The 21,244-nt window shown below is 44.2% G+C and overlaps 1 protein-coding gene across 2 annotated transcripts in view; it reads right to left on the reverse strand.

The window, feature by feature from the left end:
• Nucleotides 1-21,244, reverse strand: part of LOC119172631 (uncharacterized) — a 75,410-nt gene that overhangs the window by 24,924 nt on the left and 29,242 nt on the right. The window contains exons 1-2 of one of the 2 annotated variants that reach the window (XM_075892657.1): nt 7,236-7,356; nt 1,276-1,481 (exon numbers count right to left, since the gene is read on the reverse strand). In XM_075892657.1, the coding sequence (XP_075748772.1) occupies nt 1,276-1,455 (180 nt within the window). In that variant the 5' untranslated portion in view covers nt 1,456-1,481; nt 7,236-7,356. Of the gene's footprint in view, nt 1-1,275; nt 1,482-7,235; nt 7,357-21,244 lie in introns of those variants that run through there. The other variant, XM_075892656.1, reaches the window with a different exon arrangement.

The following is a 21,244-nucleotide window of genomic DNA, read 5'->3' on the forward strand; positions in this document are numbered from 1 at the left end:
AGTGCGCCGTCCGCACCGCTTCTCGAACATTCGACAGCTGACGCGCGCGCATGCGCCGTCGCGCCGTCGCCCACTCTTCCACCATCTGTGCATCCCTTCCTCCTCTACACACCGCGCGCGCTTCACTCCTCCACCATCTGTGCACCCTTTCTCCTCTACACACCGCGTTCGACATCTACAATTCTCCTGATTTTCCAGTGGACGCGCATGTGGCGTCGCGCTTCGAGAACATTCAACAGCTGACAGTGCATTCGCCGTCGTGCTGTATATATACTCAAGGTCGGCGCTCGCTCGCTCAGTTGCCGCTCGTCGGTTGGTTTGTACGGCGCGTCGACGTCCAAGGTCGCGGTGAAATGAATTCCAACGAATCCACAAACACAATGATCGACGTCCCTTCGACCAGCGCCGCCATTTCGCATACGTGTGTACGTGTTCACTCATTTAACACCCCCTCCTACAACCACGTTAACCAATTTAGCCATCGACCCAAGTAAGTCGCAATTTAACACCCCATTTCACAACCACGTTAACCAATTTAGCCATCGACCCAAGTAAGTCGCACTTTAACACCCCGTTAACCAATTATATGGTCCGCATCCCCCTCAGTGTTCCCCCGAGGGAAGCTGCGGGCAATTTTTTTCTCCACTGTTCCGCTCCGACTTCATAGACATGTTTCCAACTTTGTACTAGCGGAGCACCTCAACAACGTGAATTTACACGAATCAGTATATTGAAATTACCATTGCTTGATGGATTGATTGATTGATTGATTGATTGAATGATCAATCGATCGATATGACACGAAATGATTGCGTTCCCTGTAATGAGTCCAAATGTCAGACAGACAGACGTATGAACGCATGGACGGATAGACAGATAGATAGATAGATAGATAGATAGATAGATAGATAGATAGATAGATAGATAGATAGATAGATAGATAGATAGATAGATAGATAGATAGATAGATAGATAGATAGATAGATAGATAGACAGACAGACAGACAGACAGACAGACAGACAGACAGACAGACAGACAGACAGACAGACAGACAGACAGACAGACAGACAGACAGACAGACAGACAGACAGACAGACAGATAGATAGATAGATAGATAGATAGATAGATAGATAGATAGATAGATAGATAGATAGATAGATAGATAGATAGATAGATAGATAGATAGATAGATAGATAGATAGATAGATAGATAGATAGATAGATAGATAGATGCACGCAATACGAGATGAGATGTCAGGCACGGTACACTCACATCCACCACCACACCGGGCAGGTCGTAGTTCTGCGCGGGTGGCCTGTCCCTTGGAATGTATCGGTAGAACTCGGTGTCGTTCTTGTACCACTTGACCGAGTACAGCTCGTCGGACTCGAGGTCGAAGCTGCAGTTGAGCCACATGCCGCGACCGTGGATCGCCGCCGATGGAGCGGACATCTCCAGTAGTCGAAGACACGATATGCCTGTGCGAAAATATGGCAGAAGTTACTAGATCCACGCGCACCAAGATGGATAATTTAAACATGAACAAAAACAAACTCTTCGCGAATTCCAAAGTGTGTCCGGTGAAAGACTGCGCACATTGAGACGTTGATCGTCATAATGGAACACCATGCTCACGCCCCCTTTTTTTTTTTGCATGAGTGGGAGGATAGTTGAGGGACTACAGGAGAGACGCATGCTTGTGAGAGCCATCGGACTAACTGGCCTGCTGCAACGAGACGTCTGACGAAGGAGAGTTGCGGTGTGCGCCGCTATGCCAGCACGTTATTGTTGAACGAGTATTTCGTACAGATTATTAACCAGGGAAGCTGAAACATGCGGCCTCAACGTTTATCACGGGCTATGATATATCGGAGCACTTTCAGTTGTACCTTTTTGATTTTTCAGTTCCTATCTTTAAATAATGTGTGGTTCATATTTTGATTTGGTGACGTTCACTTAAACGCTGCTATAAGCACGCTTAAAGGCTCTTGCGGGGTGGCACTTTATGCGGCGGTTGGTATCATCCCAAGCTATATGTAGTGACGAACCTAAGAAGAAACAGTGCATGCGCGGGGACTATTCGAGGTAGGGTGTGCTAGCGTCCCAGGCACGGACGGATGCAACTGGTCACCGCGAGTATGAGATATTATTGGCTTTAATATATGTGTAAAGTGCCGCTTTCGAGAAGCGTTTGCTAAATTGCTTTAAGACGGTTCATCATCTGCAACTTGTGCAAGAGTGTATGGATCACTATCCTTTCGGGCATGTCTTTCAGACGCAAGAACCACACCACGTGACACATGTGGATCAGACGATTAATCCCTCCCTCCTTTTTTTTTCGCAATCCAACACTGCTCATAGCGCCATCTTTGTGCTAAGCGAATATTTCTCTTTTGATATTTCTAGAAACGCTATATACAGTGTGATTTAAGCCTCGTTCGGGGGACACGACCAGATACGCAATTACTACTCCATACGTTTTCTCTACAACGATCTTACAATGTAGGTACACCTTGCACTGCGGGAGAAGGCATATAAGTATAATTAAAAAAAAAATAAAACTCGTGCCTAAACGCGTTCGCTTTTAGTGGCAAGTATATTTAGGTGCATCTTATTTTACTATTACGCTGGTCAGAACTAGCTGACCCCATATCATTTTTAGGGTCTAAACGGTGTGTACACTGTTCGGTAAGCGTGCAGCGGCAGCCCTTATGATCCGAAGTTAAGCCTTGCCAGATACGGCGTCGTTGAATGCAATCTAAATATTTCATCTTCTAGGATTCACGACGGCTCTCTGCTCTGTCACATGCCTTGTTCGTAGGGAAAGCTTCCCCCTCTCACATAGTCGAGCACATTGATTGTTATTTGAAGTTAAACGTTCTAAAAGCACCATATGTGTAAGAGAGACGCCGCTGTGGAGGGCTCCGGAAATTTCGATCACCTGGTGTTCTTTAATAACGCGCACCCAAATCTGTGCACAAGCGGGCTTACAGCATTTTGCAGCAGTTGCAGCCTCCACAGCTGTGATTCGATCTCACGACCTGCGAGTCAGTAGCCGAGTACCTTGGTCACTGGACCACCACGGCGGGGCATACTACTCCGCGATTTAAACGTATGGACCTTAGGACCTAACTTTGTCACTGAATATACCTTATGGGGCAACAATGGGGTAACGTATGGTTACTCACCTTACGGTACTCAGAGGTTCGCCCACTCGTCATTATTTACTTCGTGGAAATGCCTGGATTTCTTTTTTTAGTTCCCACATCTCGAGTGGGTGCCGAAAGACACCACTTTTTTCTACATGTCTCAAGGGTAGTTTTTAAACTGATATATATATATATATATATATATATATATATATATATATATATATATATATATATATATATATATATATATATATATATATATATATATTTATATATATATATATATATATATATATATATATATATAGGAGCGTTAGAGAAGACGCTCAATTTTTTTCGACGTCGGCGTACTGTTAGCGGTAAATGATATGTACATATAGCTCGCCGTTATTATGCCAACGACTGCATGGTGCGTACAACGGATTGATTGATTGATATGTGGGGTTTAACGTCCCAAAACCACCATATGATTATGAGAGATGCCGTAGTGGAGGGCTCCTGAGATTTCGACCACCTGGGGTTCTTTAACGTGCACCCAAATCTGAGCACACGGGCCTACAACATTTCCGCCTCCATCATAAATGCAGCCGCCGCAGCCGGGATTCAAACCCGCGCCCTGCGGGTCAGCAGCCGAGTACCTTAGCCACCGCGGCGGGGCTGCGTATAACTGAGTTGTAGAGCGCAGACCACTGCGAGTGAGGGTTCACTGGTCTCGAATCTCCGGTCGGGTGATTCGAAGCTTGGGGGGCGATGCTTCTTAGGGTCTTTAGTCTTGCTTTCCGTTGTGGTCACGGTATAGAAGAAGTCCAAACGTATTTGAGACACAGAAAAAGATTTTAGTCTAAATCATATCAATCATAATTGTGATGGAACAACTTAAAGCACCTACAAGCACAAACCCTTTATACTATAAGGTGACTTCAACGTAGACACTATAAACCTGAAACCAAGCTTTGTCGTCGACTCTCACTGTCCGCTGTCACAGTGCGTAGAAAATTGTTGCTATAGTTGAAACATGTGTATGCAAATTTAAAAAAAAAAGCTTACAGTAGAGGAACATCAATCAAATTTTTGGCAGAACAATATAAAACACTTATGCAATACAAGCTTTTTATACACTTCATGTTACTCAATTTGCATATTATGCAGCGACGCTCAGTTAAAGTACGGTTGTTCACCTTATACAATACCGAGGGCTTCACTCAATCACCAAAATCCGCTTCGTAGAGATAAGGGGATGTTTTTTGTGATTTATTTTTACGGTTATGGCGATTATATGAACACTCTTGGTGGTTTTTGCCGTGTCCCGTGTCCATCGCCATCTTCTCCTATGTGTGTATATCTATGTATATATACGTGAAAGCCACAAATAAACATAATTCAGAAGAAAACTTTTTCGAGGTGGGTGATCGAGATTCGAACTTGCGATACCTCGTTCCGCAGCGCACGGCCTTCGACAATCACACCATGCGCCATTTATTTTTTATTATAGAGAAGGGAACCATTCCACTGATATTTACATTCTAAAAATTGTAATAAGGCATGGTTAAAAAATCAAACAGAGGAGACCTGTTTAGAGCATCACTAAAACCACTGGTGGAAGAAAAATAATTTTTTCTTACACCATGACTGGAACGTTAATACATTCGTCGTACTTGAATTACTATGCGCTTTTCATCCTTCACGATGCTAAAAGTAGAAATCAAGAGCACGTGGCGTTGGCTGAAACGCATGGGATGCCACACGTGGTGAAATCAAAATTACGCGAGACGCAAAGTGTGCTGCATCATTGCGCGCTCTGCGTTTGCGTGGTATCACTGGCATCACCACTGACTGCTCACGCCAGTTTTCCATTTTGGGATTGTACTCGTGCCCAGGCCAGGGCGCCCCGTGACTCATGATGGTGCGAGCTAGAGGGAAAACGGCCCCTCAGTTAGAAGAGAACTTCTTTTTTTTTATCCAATGGCCATGGTGGCTTTGGTTCTTGTATCTTATGATAAAGGAGGAAAGAGACGACACGGCTAAATGACGATCCCACTGTACATCTTATATAGTGGTCAGGGTCATAATTCCGAGGAGGAAAGAGACGACACGGCTAAATGACGATACCACTGTACATCTTATATAGTGGTCAGGGTCACAATTCCGAGGCTAAAATTACACCGCAAATACCCAAGACACTCACGAAGAGAAGAAACGTATCACACAAGCGCTTAGTATTAAGCCCCAAGGAACCTTACTGCACAGACATAGATTTAGAACTTTGCATATATACATAGAACATTACCGCACATAACGATAGCTCTAAAGCAAACCTGCATCAAAGATGATAGCGTTTGCATACGTGAAAACATGGAATCATATTCCCATGGGTTCGGCGACAAACAACTAAATGAACAAGAAGAAAAGAGTGCGTTTGCGCTGTGCTTTTAGCTTCGGGGATATGTACCAACAAGACCCACATGAAGTTTCAATTTATTGACCGAAATGGACATCAGTAGAGAACTTGAGCCGTGGCTTCACGTGCCAATGCTAATTGCATGAGTACCAAATTCTGAAGCTCCATGTTTTACTAGAGTGCGGACGTACGCCTCCGACCTGTGCTTTGATATACAGGGCGTGATCGCCCATGCTCACGCAGTAATCTCTAGAGGAGAGCTTTGCACGTCTTTTGCTTTCTCCGCATATTTTGAGTTGGAGTTGTTGACCACGTGAAAGTCCCTTTGGTCGCTGCAGCGGCAACGCTTGCTAAAGGAGTGAATTGCTAGCCAGAGAATTTAAAAAAAAACAACAAGCTAGTACAAGTAACAACTGGGACAATTTCCATTTGTCCTGTGTATACACCTGTGCGTTCTTTTTGTTAATCCTTCTTTGCATTCGAGCAGTGCGCAGCAAGATTCTAGCTGCCTGCCGTTCCGTAGATGTGACATTCCATTTCTTGCTATCGCATTCGTAGCTTCGCCATTGTGGCGAAACATTCACTTCTCTTGTTCGCTATTGCTCGTCAGTTCAAATTGTTCCTCTCCCTTCTTGACGTAAACTATGAAGGATACTATGAACGCTCAGATGAAGAACATGAAGGCAGAAAAAAGAAAAAAAAGAAGGGGTTCACCGAGCGTTCTGTGTGCAAACACCGTGATATTATTACGAGGCGCATCGTAGTGTGGGGTTCAGAAGTGTTAAGATTGTGGTTTTCTTAGACGTCAACTGACATCGCACAGTGGACGATCACTTGGCATATCGCTTCAATCAAACTGCGACCGCCAGGTCGAGAATTGAACTCGCGACAGTCCACTCACTAGCTCAGTGCCGTGGCCACTAGACCAGCATGGCGTAATCTTATCGGGGCATGGTTTTCATAATGATACATTCTTTTAGTACTAACTTCTGCGTCCTCCCTTCAAGGAAACAACAACTAATACGTAGGACGCTAAGAAGGAAATGATGAAGGAAAAGAAGCAAAGGGTTTTTAAAATATTTATTTATTTGTTTATTTATTTATTTATTGACTCATTCATTTCTTCATTTGTGCAGCAACACAAGATTGTCAAGGTGCTTGTGGCAAAAGGTAAAATTGAAAGAAACATCACCTACTAGGCCTCTAGCATCACACATGAATTAACCGCCCAGAACACTCGCCCGCATGTGTTAAATATTGCACAAAAAGTACTAGCACTCACAAATAAACAGTATAAATAACATACAAAGTATAGTTTCATTCCGTAACTGAAAAAGAATTCACTACGACAAGATAGATCGTATCGAGAAATAATACAGAAAAATTATTACAGAAGTAATGGCACTGAAACATAAATCATTACTGACCTATCGACAGCAATGGTATCACGGGGTTGCATGGCAGCCAAGCTTTCGGGCGACAAAACAACGGTATCATTACGAGGTACGCCACTGTGAAGCATCGCAAATTTCGACATTGTGGCTTTCTTTAACGCACACTGACATCGCATTTGGCCCCCTTTGAAATTGGACCACCATGGCCGGGACTGACCCCACGACGAAGGGGTCAGCAGTGAACTCGGACTGGAAGTGAAGCATCAGATAACCATGCCGAACACTCACCGGGTTGTGGTTTTCATAACGTCCTCACTCATCTGCCTGAAGATATCGGTCCACTTTGGACGAAAAGTAAGGAGACTGTGGGCGCCATGATGTGACAAAGGAAGAGAGACCAGAAAGAAAGCGTTTAATTGTATCTGGGAACTTATCTTGCAGGATACTATGACGCATACTATGGACGCCAAGGAAGAGATGACAAAGGAAAGGGTTAGCGAGACGACCGAGGAGAAGTTATCCGGCTGAGCAACGCCCTGTGCCACGTTATCGGCGACACGCTTGCTCCGATTGCGGTGCTCGATGGCATCGTCGGCGATGCGTGAGCTCGAAGCGTTGTCCCGCGTCGGGCCCTTGGAGGCGCGGCCGCGTACGTAGTAGAGAACAAGGAGCCGCTCTCGCTCACCTTCATTTTTTTTTCTTCTCCTTTCCTCACTCAGCTTTCCGCACGGCGGCTCGACGAAGCGCCGGACCCCGCCCCTCTGCTCGGGGTCCGGCGCCGGATTCGCCGGGCCTCGACGTCATGACGGCCCACCTGGCCTGCCCGGATGTGCGAGATCGAGTCCGTCATTGTCGCGCTCCTGACGTTGCTGCTTTTATTGCTGCTTTGTTGCCGCATATAGAGCGAAAATGTGCGACCGACCGCGCCGTTGAGGAGTTGCGCCGTCCTTCTCGCGCTGCAGTTTTCGAGCCTCGAGAAAACCCAACCCGATCTTCTATGAAACCAATGATGGGTCGAAGCAGGGAAACTTTTGTCTGTGTGTTCTGGCCTGTTCTTTTCTAACGTATCATAGCCAAGTGGGGGGGGGGGGGGGGGGGGCGAACAGAAAGTTAGGCTGGGAGGTGAGATAAAAAAAGTTTGCGAGTATAACCCAGCCACAGCAAACACATGGCCGGACTGATTGGCGAATCATAAGATGGGTCTTTCCCCTGCACTAGGTGCGTTGTGAATAACGATGATGATTATGATGATGTTCACGAGTATGACGATGATGATCATGATCACAGTCATGATGATAGCTATCCATAGCTGCATGTCACAAGAGTTTATCTGTCGCAGTGTTCACTTAGAAGTCTTTTAAACTGTTCATCTTTTGCTAAAGATGCTTTTCAGGTCATGGCCCAAGTAATTCTTTCAATAAAAGGGCATTTGCCCAAACATTCTAGTATGTCCCCATTTTCTCCCCGTAAGCATGCCTAACGCATTTCAGAATAACCTGACCAACTTCCTCGTCAATTTATTTATTTATTTATTTATTTATTTATTTATTTATTTATTTATTTATTTATCAAATACTGTGGACACGTACTCCAAGCAAGGAGGGCAAATAAAATGGTACAACAATGAACATTTTGAAAACAAGAAGCACAAATAAAACAGGAACACTAACGCAGAAATAGGATCAATATATTTGGCGATACACCATGCAAACAAATTGTTAATAACCAACATAATGGTGTCTTTCATGCAGTCTCGTTTTTTATAGCCCACCGTCATGTTATTCTGATGAAACTTTGTGTTAACAGAACAGCAATGACTTATGCAGCTAAACTACAATCCTTTTTTATATATCAATTCGCGAGTGCCAAGTGAAAAATAAAAATAATACAAGAGAAGTCTTTACCCGGTATAGTACCCCTCACTGACACTGTCTTGGGACCTCTGCGTTAGGCCCATCATCAGGGTGCCAGTTCAGATAAGGAAAGATTTGTCACGTGATTGCGTTTAATTTTTGTTTCAATAATGACCTCGAGTGCATATCATAAACAACCAAAATTTTTCTAAGATGCCGGGACCGGTTCATACATGAGAGATATTCGCCACACCGTGTAGCCTTCGTGCACTCGTGGCACACTGCCGAAAGCATGTTCTAAAGCTGAATCCGGCTGGTAGGGTAACATTATTTGAAACAAAACGAGCGAATAAACTTTTCTTAGTAAGGATATTATGGCTGCAGAAGAAGGTAAGAGAAATAAGGATGCTAGGTACAAGTGCAATATGGGGGGTGGCCCAGCTATCTCTACCCATAGTTTAAAATAATGCCAACGCACTCTATGACGGCGCGAAGAAGTGACAGTTGCTGACTATTGCATGTGCTAAATCGCAACATTTTTTTGTTTGCCACCTAATTACTTAATTAGGCATGTTTAATCAACAAACATATGAATAAATTATTAAATGAATGAAAATGTTTACCCGAAGAAATTTTTCTAGCGAAGGTGGAGCCCTCCGTACAGGTCCCCTGCGGTATTTGCCATCTTGCGAACTGTGCAGACCGGTTCGCAAAGCACCCGATTGGACAGTTTCTAACCTTACACCTGGCAAGTATTACTGCAATTCTATACTGCATATGCCAGCTTTAGTTGGATTTAGGCGACGTTATAGAATCCCTGGTGGTCGAAATTTCCAGAGGCTTCCCCTGTACGGCGTCGCTCATAATCATATGGTGGTTTTAGAAAATTAAACCCCAGATATTACTTTATTTTACTGGTATATCTACAAAAGAAGTACCATGAGACATGCCCGCTTTCGCGCCTATGCACCCCGTGATTGCAATCTTCTCTAACGTTTCGCGTGCAAAATAAAACATAGACTGGTGTGGCTTACTACTGGTAACAGTGGTTAGCTGCCCACCCGTAACAAGTTCACGTGCTACGGGACGCCAAACAGGCTCAAAAAGAGTGTGCCACACTCGCCGCTATGGCTACTGGTGGCGCTGACTGACACACCCACGTTTGATTCACATATAAATCCTATAAAGTGGCTGGGGGGATTGCTGTCGTGGTAGCTCAGTGGTAGAGCATCAAACGCGTCATTCGACATGCTATTAATCACGTTGTTATAGAGTGCGCTGGCATCTTTATAAAGTCTGGCTCCATAATTGAGCGTCTTGTATACGTCAGGGATATCAAACACGTGGTCTGAACGTGACTTTCATCGATCTACATATTTTTATTTCTTTATTAAGTATGGGCATGCAATACAAAAGCCGCACTCGTTTAAGGTATTGTCTCTGCGAGGCATTCCATGTGTTCACCTTGTTTTGAAAAGTAATCTTCAAACAAAAATTACATTTCGCTATGGGTGTCGAGATTTGAGTCATTTTGGAGATCCGTGTCAACATGGTAGAATCTTTTGCAGCGAATCTCCGTCAGACATTACTTATATATGACATAAGAGAAAGTTATCTTTAAACGGCCACATTTGCTGGTGAGTTGTCTGTGCTCGCTCCTCCCCCCCCCCCTCTTCACCCTGCTCTCAACTCCTTCAATGCCACGGCACTGCGGGAATAATTTGCGTAACTGCCTGGCGCAAGTGGGCTTGAGACCCCTGTTGTATGTGAAAACCTATACTGACGCAATGTACTTAGCGGACAATCATTTCTAGACAATGCATTTTCACTGGTCATAGCAAGCGTATGAATTCAGTAGCCAGCGTATTTGTGGTGCTGCATGTATGCTTGGTAGTTCATGAATTAACCATTCTCGTAGCCTGGAATACACGACAGTTTAAACTTTGTACTGAAAATGCCTGACAGCATTCGAAACCTGTTTTCGCAACCTTATTTTTTTAAGACGAGGAAGTGTCTTTTTTTTTTAACTATTGCTCAGAAGCAGCCTGTCCTGGAACAAGACTTAAACATTGCAAATGGTTTTTATAAGTAGGTTAAAGCTATATTGAGGATTGACATGGCAACAAAAAATACACATACCTCGTGCTGAAGGTAAAAATCAAACAATTAGAATGAAAGCTCACAAACCAATGATGAAGGGGAGATTGTAATTATGCTTGTAATTAATGAAATGCCCCATGTAACTGTCTGGACAAAAACTGGTAATGTCAGCTACATAAAACCGAATTTTCTTGTTAATGTTTTCGATACCGACGTGACATGAAAAAAAGGGCATATGACAAACTCTGAATAAGGAGAATTTATCCTATATCCTATATTCTACTGCATGAGAAGTTAACATGTTTTTCATTTTATTTTGACTAGTTGTGAAAATAATATAGCTTTTAGTTTCTGGGCAACGACACTAGTTTCAGTCTCACGATGTCAACAAACAAAACAATATTGGCACACTTCATGAAGCTATCGCTTCATTTCTTTCAGCAAAAAGTATTAGCTTGTGCTTTCATATCTAATTTTTAATTGGGCTAATCAATTTCCGCGCGTGGCACTACGACAGTGCTCCAAGGCCTTGCGGGGAAAAGAAAAGAGAAACTTGACTTTAGCAGAGCGCCTTTTCTTTGTTTTTATTCAAAGGCCCCTAAGACGACATCCCGGAATTGTCTAATTACTCAGCTGCTTTGTGGTCACATTTGTCAATTCTCGCAGCTCGCTCGCCGCCAACGCCCGCATTTCACACACGCACGTCCCACACCTGAGAGCAGCGACACGTGGCTGGTTGAGCGGTAGTATCGAAAATGAATATCCTCGCATTGTCCGTTGGTATAGCGTACTCGTGGTATCGGACGCTTTACATTCAATGAAAGTTAACATATATTTTTCGGCGTGGCGTTGGGAAGGAGAAAATTGAGTTGCCTGCCGGCGACAGAAAATTAATTACGGCAAGCGCGACACTAATTGCGTGAAGCGAGCGCAGTCACTGAAGCGTGGCAGATTTGCGAGGTAATTTTCATTGGCGTTTTTTCTTGCGTAAGTTCATTGAAACTTTCAAAAAAAAAAATTCATTGAACGTGGAAGAAAAACTGCGGCTACGTTCATGCAGTAGATTTCTTTTTTTTTTATCTAAGCGTGGCGAATGATTTGGTATTGGGAAATAAAATAGTATACAGTAAGTTGTTTAAAGCAGGAGCACTTTTTTTTTTCGATGCACAAACAGCAAACGCAGTGTGTTGCGTAAACGTGCTGCAGTATTTCTGCTCTTTTGTCTCCGCGAAGTTATCAGAAAAGAAAAGGCGCGTCGATGCTAACAAGTGGTTCCACTGCCCAATTAGGAATGAAAGCTTTCTTGCAGAAATATTGCACAACTAAATCCGTGCTCATGATGCCATTTCGTTTATTATTATCCTCAGAAGGGCCATGCCATCCCAAAAGGTTATTCACACAACTGAGTTGGCGATAAAGCGATCTTATTTATTCCAGTTGCACCCGATATGGCGGTCCAGTGCACGTCACGGCTCTCCATTGCTTACTCGAAAATCACGGGATTAGATCCCGACCACGGCGTGTGCATTTCGACACGAGCAAAACACTAGAGCTCCGTGTGCTTATATTTAGGGACACTATACTGAACCACAGGTGGTCCGAATTTCCGGATGCTTTCACTACAACATTCCTCTAGATCATTTCATATTTCGGAGCGCAAAACACCCCACAACTATTTATATGACAATCGTTGCCCTGATGAAGACATGTCTTTTTGCGTTGGCTGTAGAGACGTTCGTCGTTTTGACGTTGTAAATTCCTTCAATTCTACCTTTTCTTGTGCAACCTTGTTATGTTTCAAAACTCTGTTTTTAGGTGTATAGCGTGACATTCATTTGATTTTTAAACGAACTTATAAAACACATCTTCAAGACAGCTTATATTTCATCGAGAAAGCGTCGAAAGGCGGCCCCATGCTAGTACTGAATAGTTTATGGGTTTTCTTAGGGCACAGCGGGAAGTGATGATGTAAAAAAATAAGAAAGCGAACAAAAAAACAGCAGACATGTAAACCCAAACAACTAAATGCTCAGCCCTGCGGCGTATAAGGCCATTGCTCGCTTCAGGCGCATTACTTTCATGACTTTGTACGATGTATAGCTTTACCACAGTGTGCGACACGTGAACCAACATACATAAAAAAAGAAGAAAGACAACGAGGAAGGGGGGAGGGGGATAGAATTTCTGCGCTAGTGCGGCCACTGCCGAACTGAATTAGTGATGACGCAGCTCATTTTGTTGAAACGTCCTGGTGGGTGAGGGAGGGCGTCCTCCCTTCCCGTACATGACGTCCACTCCTGCCTTTTTAATCAAACTGCTCGCTAGGGCGCCATGGAGGTCAAAGTTGCAGGAACCGTGACTCCGCTCCGCAGGCCTGCGGCGATCATGCATCTTCCTGTAGACTCGTCTGCTGCAGTGAGGATGAGCTTATCGCTAAACAGCTCGTGACCTCTGCTCAGGGCAGCATCGAGGTCATGAACCGGCAGCTCAGGGAGTTCGTAACCTCATCCTTCGTTACTTAGCCTACAAAAACTTAAAGATTATGAAGCAAGGTAATCGAAAGTACCGAAAACCTGCTGAAGCACAGTAGTGATATTACCCAAAAAGGAAAGGTCTGCTGTTTGCTGTTGCTTAAACCGAAGCTATGTTGACGAGTCATTTGGGACTATGCCGACCAAGGCAGCTTCCGTGCTTACGAATTCATTTTGAAGAGAGCGAAAGAGACGAAAGAGAATGAACAAGTAGAGCAGGCACGGCGAAAAAGTGTTTGCTCCCTCTCTCTCTTTCACGAAACGAAGAAATAGTGGCGATCATTTAAATGCATCCTGTGCGCTTGATATCTTGCTTAATTACCATGAAACTTAGTGGGTTAACTAATGAAGCAGGAATTAGAAGGGGGGGGGGGGGGCGAATACGTGTGAGAATATAGCAGTGATTCTCGGTCTCCCACATTTACATACGCCAAGGGGGAAAGCGAGGTAGTTCAACTCCTCCCCCCCCCCCCCCAATTATCTCCCCACCACCAATTTTGTTTTCCCAATTTTGCGTGTGAATGAATACACTCATGCATAAAAGCGCTCGCGAGAACATACGTACAGTTGAACAGCCACCCCGAAAACAAAAAAAAATGTTGCACACTCTTGGTCTCCAGCTTCGATTCCATGCCCCAATTCTATTTTACACTTTTACACGTGTAGAAATATTAGCATGTCCTTTAACCCGGCTGCTTTTAGTTTTATATCGTAGCCTGCTCAATTTAGATCGCAGTTCTGAGTGCCACAATGTGCCTGGTAGCTTCAACACCAATTAATTAATACTTATAGCCAGCACAACCGCGGGATGCTACTTCGTTTTGTTAATAATTTTGGCACCACCCAATCACATCGCGCTCTTCCGGTACCAGCTCTCTGCAGCCAGAAATGCCGATATTTTCAATGGTTATACACTGCAGGTCAGGCCGCCCTGTTCCTTTCACCCATGTACGAAAAGCACTGTGACAAATATCTCACACTGTCCAGAGACACATGGTATTACCACAGTAATGCTTCGACTAACTTTTCTCCTGCCCAAGCTCCCAAGGACTTCTCAAGACCCCCGTTCTATGTCGTAGCACGCAAATGTTTAAGGGGTGGCATTGATGCACTGCTCTCTAGGTAGAGCCACGACAAAGACACTTGACCAAAGTGAACTCCCCAGCTTGCCAGTGGCAGGTGGATGCTAATGCTAGAGAATAGAAGGTTCGATTAAAAAGCAACATGTACGTTACTTTTTTCTAGCTGACCTATGCGGCCTGCATGCCAGGTTCTTGTACATAATTATTCAATAGACATTGACCAGAAACTGCCAACGATTATTGTCCTTGTGTGTAAACAGTCCAGCGCATTTAGCAGGCAACTTGTTTACGAAGCACACTTGCTGCCGTTAGGGTGTCTAGGTTAAGTTTTTTTCTTCGTTTGCATCATATCACAGTGAGCACAACCGTCGAAATATATAAATAGTAACGGATATATAGATAATGCCATGTTTGCGTAGTGCTGCCCTCAGTTGCCTATTCAGTTACATTACATCAAATGAAACCTGGCTTAAGAGAAATCTGTTAGTCACAACATCGGTTTCAGCACTCACCCCCGTTTTACGAATATTTTCGCCCTAAGCTTCTATCTTCGTAATCCTGCCGCTTTTGCTCTTTTTTTGTACTTCGAGTTGGATGAGACGCGCTGTAGAAGGTGACTGCTTCTTTTTCTTCTGTATAGCCATTACTGCGAATTGTGGGGTGATATAATCAACATCTCAACGTACAAAATACTGAATTATCTGTGGCTACGGTGTGCGCTCATCGAAGAGCTTATCATGCGTTTGTGATTGATCTACGAGTGTGCTCTACTGTAGGGTCGGGTGAAACCATACATCCTTTAGATCAGCGTATTTATTAGCCGACTACCACCGAATACGGGAACGTTTTCGCAATCAAAGAGAGAAAGTATTCACAAAGTTTCTCGTTTCGTAACAATCCTAATTCTTGTCATAAGTATTAGTAAATAGGTTGACCTCTGAAGGAAAGAAGAAAACAAAAGGTTAAGGGCAAAGAGGTTAACCAGAAACGTGTCCATGCATGCGCCTATGCATGGCGTCCATGCACTGGTTAGTCAAATGTCTTTACACAGGCACGTGGGCATTGTAATTGAAAGGGGAAGTTTCGAGTGAGAGAGAAGGAATGCATGAAAAGGCCGGGGGAGTAACCAGAACTGCCGTAAATGTTACACACACCAACCTGACCAACCTCTTATGCATTTTTGGATTGGCACGCACATTGCATAAACCAGCGCAACACATTCTGATTCCAACTAGCTAATGCCAACTAAAACAGCGTCTACGCCACGTGTGGTTGGTTCAAATTAGGGCGCTGTATTTCCTACTAATCGTCTGCGGTCAGCGCGTCTTTAGAAGCCCGCGCCTTGCTCTCGGTAGATACCGTGATTAGTGACCGCCTATCTCGCCGCACGGTGAATGGGCTTGGGCAATGAGGAGCGAAGTAATAGAGATAAGCAACACGACCGACCTGCATTGATTAGGGCCGCGAAAAGCGTTAAAGGGTAGCGCGAGACAAAGCTCGGCCGGTGGAACTAATTAATGCGTCAGCATCTTATACCGACGTCATCCCCGCCTCGTGCCGAATGGCACCGGGACCGACAATAGGGAGTCCCACACGTTATCAAAGCTACGCGAGCTGCTCTGGCGGATGAGCCGCGACGGACGCTGCCGATTTGAAACGTGACGTCATCGTCGCGCGGCCATCAGCGCTCTAGCCGGGGCCCTCGTTTGCAACCGCAAATGGGGGAGCCACCGCTGCCGCCGCTGGTCTTATTAGTCGGCCAAGAAACGAAGCCACCTAATTGCACCCATGTCCAGTGCCGACGTTGGCGTTTGCTGACAGCGGCCATGATTAAGTGGGCCCCTTTCCACAAGCCCTTCCTCCTACTCTTTCCTCCAGGCAGTTTTTCGAGACTGCTCCGCGTTGGCTGTACCATTTGGCGCGTGTAGCCAGCCAAGGGCGGGTTTTAATATCGCCAAGGTGTATGCGACCAAACGACGACGCCATTAAACAGGGCACGGCAAAACGGCTCTCCAGCGACATTGCGCCTTCTTGCCGCCTCTTCCCTGTTTCTACGTGACGCCGTGACCCTGCATTTGTAGACGTACCGTCGCAGCTGGTTTCCTTTCGCGGCACGGCCGCTGCGCCACAGTGCCGTGGATTCAACCGTTTTGCATTTGCGTCTACAGCACAATGCAAGACAGCTTCGAAAAATGATTTCTCGTGTACTCTTTTATCGGGCAAGAACGATATTACAGTGCACCTGCCCTTCCATGGAATTCGTTGGTCGGATACCACTTTCATATATATAATAGAAAGTATACAAGACAGCGCGGCCGCGTTAATTTCTGTGCAATATTGAATAACAGGCGGCGCTGTCATATGGAGGCATGAAATGAGTTCAGAATGGCTGTGAAGCGACGAACAAACTCAAATGCCTTCTTTTTCTTTTTGAAATATCCAACAGGAAATTTTGTAATTAATACTAGGATATTTCTAAAAGAACCATTTTGTGAAAAAGCCATATCTGAAACCTAAGAAAATCTTGCTTTAAGATGTGTTCATCCGCACTCTCTTTTATTATCCTTTTTTTATGTGTATAGCGGAATTCGAAAAGCTGCCAAAGATGAGGAAAGCAGACAGAATTATTAGGAAGGTAAAGTCACTTAGAGTTTCCAAGTGCCAGAGAATGGGGTAACCTTCACTCCAAAGCTCTTATTTACGAGTATACGTTACAACACATATGAGGTAGCTTCACTGTTTAAGATGGGAACCTTTGTAAGCGCCCTTGCGCTCTTCTATTACCAACTGGCTTCAAAGAAAGCCTATAACACACCTGCATTTATTACAGCGTGGTTGTTAACCTCACTAGGAGCATCCAAATACATTATATGTTCTTACAGTTACTTCATCGAGAAAATTATTCAACCACACACAAGAAAGGAAACGAGAAAAAACAAGTGGAATGACAGGGAGATTAGCCAGTTGTTAGACCGGCTGGCTACCCTAGGCCATGGGAAGATGTAAAGAGAATAAAAGATGACGTAAAAGAGATACTAAAAAGAAAAAGAAAACTTGAGAAAAGAAGAAAAAAGAAGGACAATAAAACTGCCTAAAATATGTATCCAATACAAGTTATCCCCGAGAAACGCAGCAATGCTTTAAAAGCTTTCTGTACTGAGGTCGGACTCGGCGAGTTTCCCACTCTCTGTTGAATCTTTTATTCTACAAAGGGCGATTAGTAGGTCTGTCTAACGCATAGCAAAGTTCTTATTTTGGAGCAGCGAAACGGCGACATCCTCACAGAAGATGGGCGATCATTTCTTCGCAGCTGTAGTTATTGCACATCGAAGTGCTGGTCATTCCAGTCAAGAAGGAGTAGGCATCCGAGAAAGCCACATCAACTTACAGGTGTCTCGTAAGTGTCTCCTCGGGTCTAAATAATACTGATAGAAGTAAAAGTAGGAGATTAGAATCCCAGCTGCGTAAAAGAGCGTCGGTGAATTCCACCTAATTTCACCGAGTTCGCTAGTCAATAAACAGAGCCTTCTGGCTGTATCGATTCTAGATGTATATCTACGCAGTGGTCACGATCAAGTGTAGATGGAGCGGCCTCATCCGCATGGTCGTGGTATAAACGAATGCAGTCAATGTCAACAATTAATCACAGGCAAATGTTCTTTACCTCGTAAACTACGTTTAACATGTTAGAAAAATGTTTGGCGCTTACAAAATGTTCCTACGTCCTATGAGTGCGAAAAACCACTGTGATGTACTATCCACGTGAAAAGAGAGTTGAACCGTAGGTTATGGGATTTAACATTGTATGCCGTATTAAGTGGTAGTGCGCGATGCAGAGGAGCATCCAAAACGAGGGCTCCGCTAGCAATGCGAATTTCAGTCATGGTAATGAATGGCCCCTACAAACAAATAACAACACATCGACTGCAGCAGGCTAACAATCTAATGAGAAGGTATGTGTCCGAACGTAGCGATAATTTAGATTTCTCGTGAAATATGGTGTACTCGGTCCTTTTGTCCCTGATAGTACGCGTGTTCTGTCTCGTAACGTCATAAACTCTTCTCGTACGTTACTCCGAACTACGTTCATCTTCTCGTTCGAACATCTTCTCGTACGAACTGAATTAGTCAGTGCTTTATTCGTTCTAGTTATCGCTTTTCCTCCGCAAGCCTGCGTAATCCTCTTAGCTGTATATGGCCCACCATAAACTTGCCATTCTTCTCTGCTTCTCGCTTTCTATCCTTGCGACGTTGCGCGCCGGTCTTTTGTTTTTCCTTTCCTCGCGGCTACGTCCATTGCGCCTTCTCGAATCTTTCGTCAGCGTCAGTGTCCACAAGACTGAACAAAGTGGGCCGAAACTTCGCGCGAAACCTAATTTAAAACGAAGCGAAAAAAAGATATCGTTACCCGACGGCCCCGCAATCTAAAGTTCGGGCGTCGTCAAAAGGGACGGCGTATAAACGGGTCTAGCTCTGTTGCGTCCCGCCGACCGATCGGGACCCTGGGCTTCTTTGACCTCCCTCTCCTTCAGCGAGGGCGCTGTTGGGCCGGCTGAAAGAGGGGAAGTGCAGTACGCGAGCGGCGGGGCTTCATTGTCGTTTGCGGCGCCAGTAGCGGTGGCGCTGGCGCCGAGGAGATGCCGATACAAGGCGAAGCCCAAAGACAGACACGAAACAACCGCCCTCCCCCACTTGCACCCGTTTCTCGATTGGGAATCGGGGCTGCCGCCTTTGCTCTTCCCCCCCGCCTCTCCTCTATTCCCGGCTATGAGCTCCCGAAAAGGACGCTCGTGCGCAAACTATTTGGCACTTGCCTTTCTCTGGTCCTTATTTCTTGGTTTCTTACTTATTATCCCAACGTCCCGTTTCGGGAATCGGCTTTTCCAGACCCGCACACTGAGGGGGGTAGGCAGCCCGACTCTAGTGCGTGTTTTAAGTTCAGCCACGACCGTTGTTGGTCTGTTTCGGTTCTTGCCTTTTGTGAATGCCGTCGTCGTCTCCTTCTTTTCATAGCCGTGTAGCAACTCAGTGTTCTTTCGTCACGCAAAGCTGCCTCGTACGATAGTGATTGATGCACAAGAAAAGCGCCACCATTGGGATTCCGAGAATAGGACAGGATTATTGAGTTTTCCAGTTTCGAGAACGATTGCTGAGCGGAATTGAATGGTTTGAGGTAAGAAAGAAAGGACGTAGTAAATGACCTGAATATAAACATTCTGTTGCTTTTTTTTATGGGTTAACTGTTTTCTGAAGGAAATGCTGTGTTAATGATGTCGCGGTTCACTGGCATGCGTAGTTCGTTATTTCTTTATAGCCGTAGAACTAACTTTCCTCAATTCTACGCAATCATAAAACATCTAGGCTCTTGAGATACTCCCGTGTTTTATAAAATAGGGTGTTCAGGTCTCTAACTCCAGCAATGTCATCGCTTTCTATAACCCAGTGTATTCGATTGATTGCGATTCGTAATTTATAGGTGAGAAACAATCGTGCAAGCAAAATTAATACAAAGTTATGTTTCTTTTTGTGCATTAGGCATATAAAATTCATTTGTGTTCGCTGTCAAATATTATATGCTGCAGCACTATGCATATTAATAGTAAAATCACTAACGGTCGTATATCTCTCATCGAAAAAGATAATTATGCCTGTTTTGAATTGGGAAGCATGTAAACGCAACGTTGAAAGCGAATTACTGCTGCGGAAACAATAAGGGTAGAAATATTAGAAATATTCCTAATAGTTTGATAAAATATTTATAGCAATAGAGCGAAAGATAGACTCACTTTTTGTCAGATATGCCTAAAAACGAAAACTGTAATCTATAAAAAAAAGTGCAGTTTTCACAACAAGCTCAAGGTAGAAACGAACAGCGCAGTTAGTAACCCATCTATCTTCTTCTAAGTTTTTTTTTTGCTAGTAGTGCGAAAGTTGCTAGACATGTAAATTTTTGCTATGAGTATTAGGTATGGTTAGAAATGCATATTTTTGACCGGTCTCTGTTCGGTACCCCAAAATATGCACGTGTCATGTGGTTCTGGCGGGAACTTGTCACGTGGCCGACTATTGCATGTTCTCATGTGATTTTAGTCGTTTGACTTGTCCTTACGTCATGCCACGTGGTTTTAGTCACGTGACTAGTTGTTACGTGATGTTTCAAGAGTTAAGTCTCGTGAGAAGTTGGTACGTGACATTACGTGACGTTTATTGACGTACCACAATCTCCTGTTAAAATTATCGTGTTCCATAGCCAGAAAAGTTGCTCCACTTGTTGTGGGAGCGAAGCATGACATTAAGAAGTGAGGGTGCCGGTTCATTACCGCTCGCACTGCCTGCTGCAACAAAAAATTTTAACAGCTCCGCCATTAAAATTAAGTGGAGAAGTACTACATAACGAAAAACATCTTCACATTCAACTATTCACGTCAACATTCAACTATTCAACTATGCATTCAACGTCGATTGCAGCTTCACTGAACACAGCGATTTGTGCACAAACTTGCGCTGTGGTGTTGTTGTTTTAAAATAAAATTTATTGTAATAATCTCGGTAATTTTTTAACGTCCTATACGACAAGACCAATTCGTCTTTTGAGATCAACTGTAAGTCGCCTATTTGTACAATTGCTTTACATTGCTAAAACATTGTAAAGAGGGTTCTGCCGCTATACTATCCTTGATGTAACGAAGCCATAAATTAGGGTAAGGTAGAACACCACTGTTTTGTGGTGG

The sequence above is a fragment of the Rhipicephalus microplus genome, chromosome 4, assembly GCF_043290135.1.
Source record: "Rhipicephalus microplus isolate Deutch F79 chromosome 4, USDA_Rmic, whole genome shotgun sequence".
In the NCBI taxonomy this organism is placed as follows: Eukaryota; Metazoa; Arthropoda; class Arachnida; order Ixodida; family Ixodidae; genus Rhipicephalus; species Rhipicephalus microplus.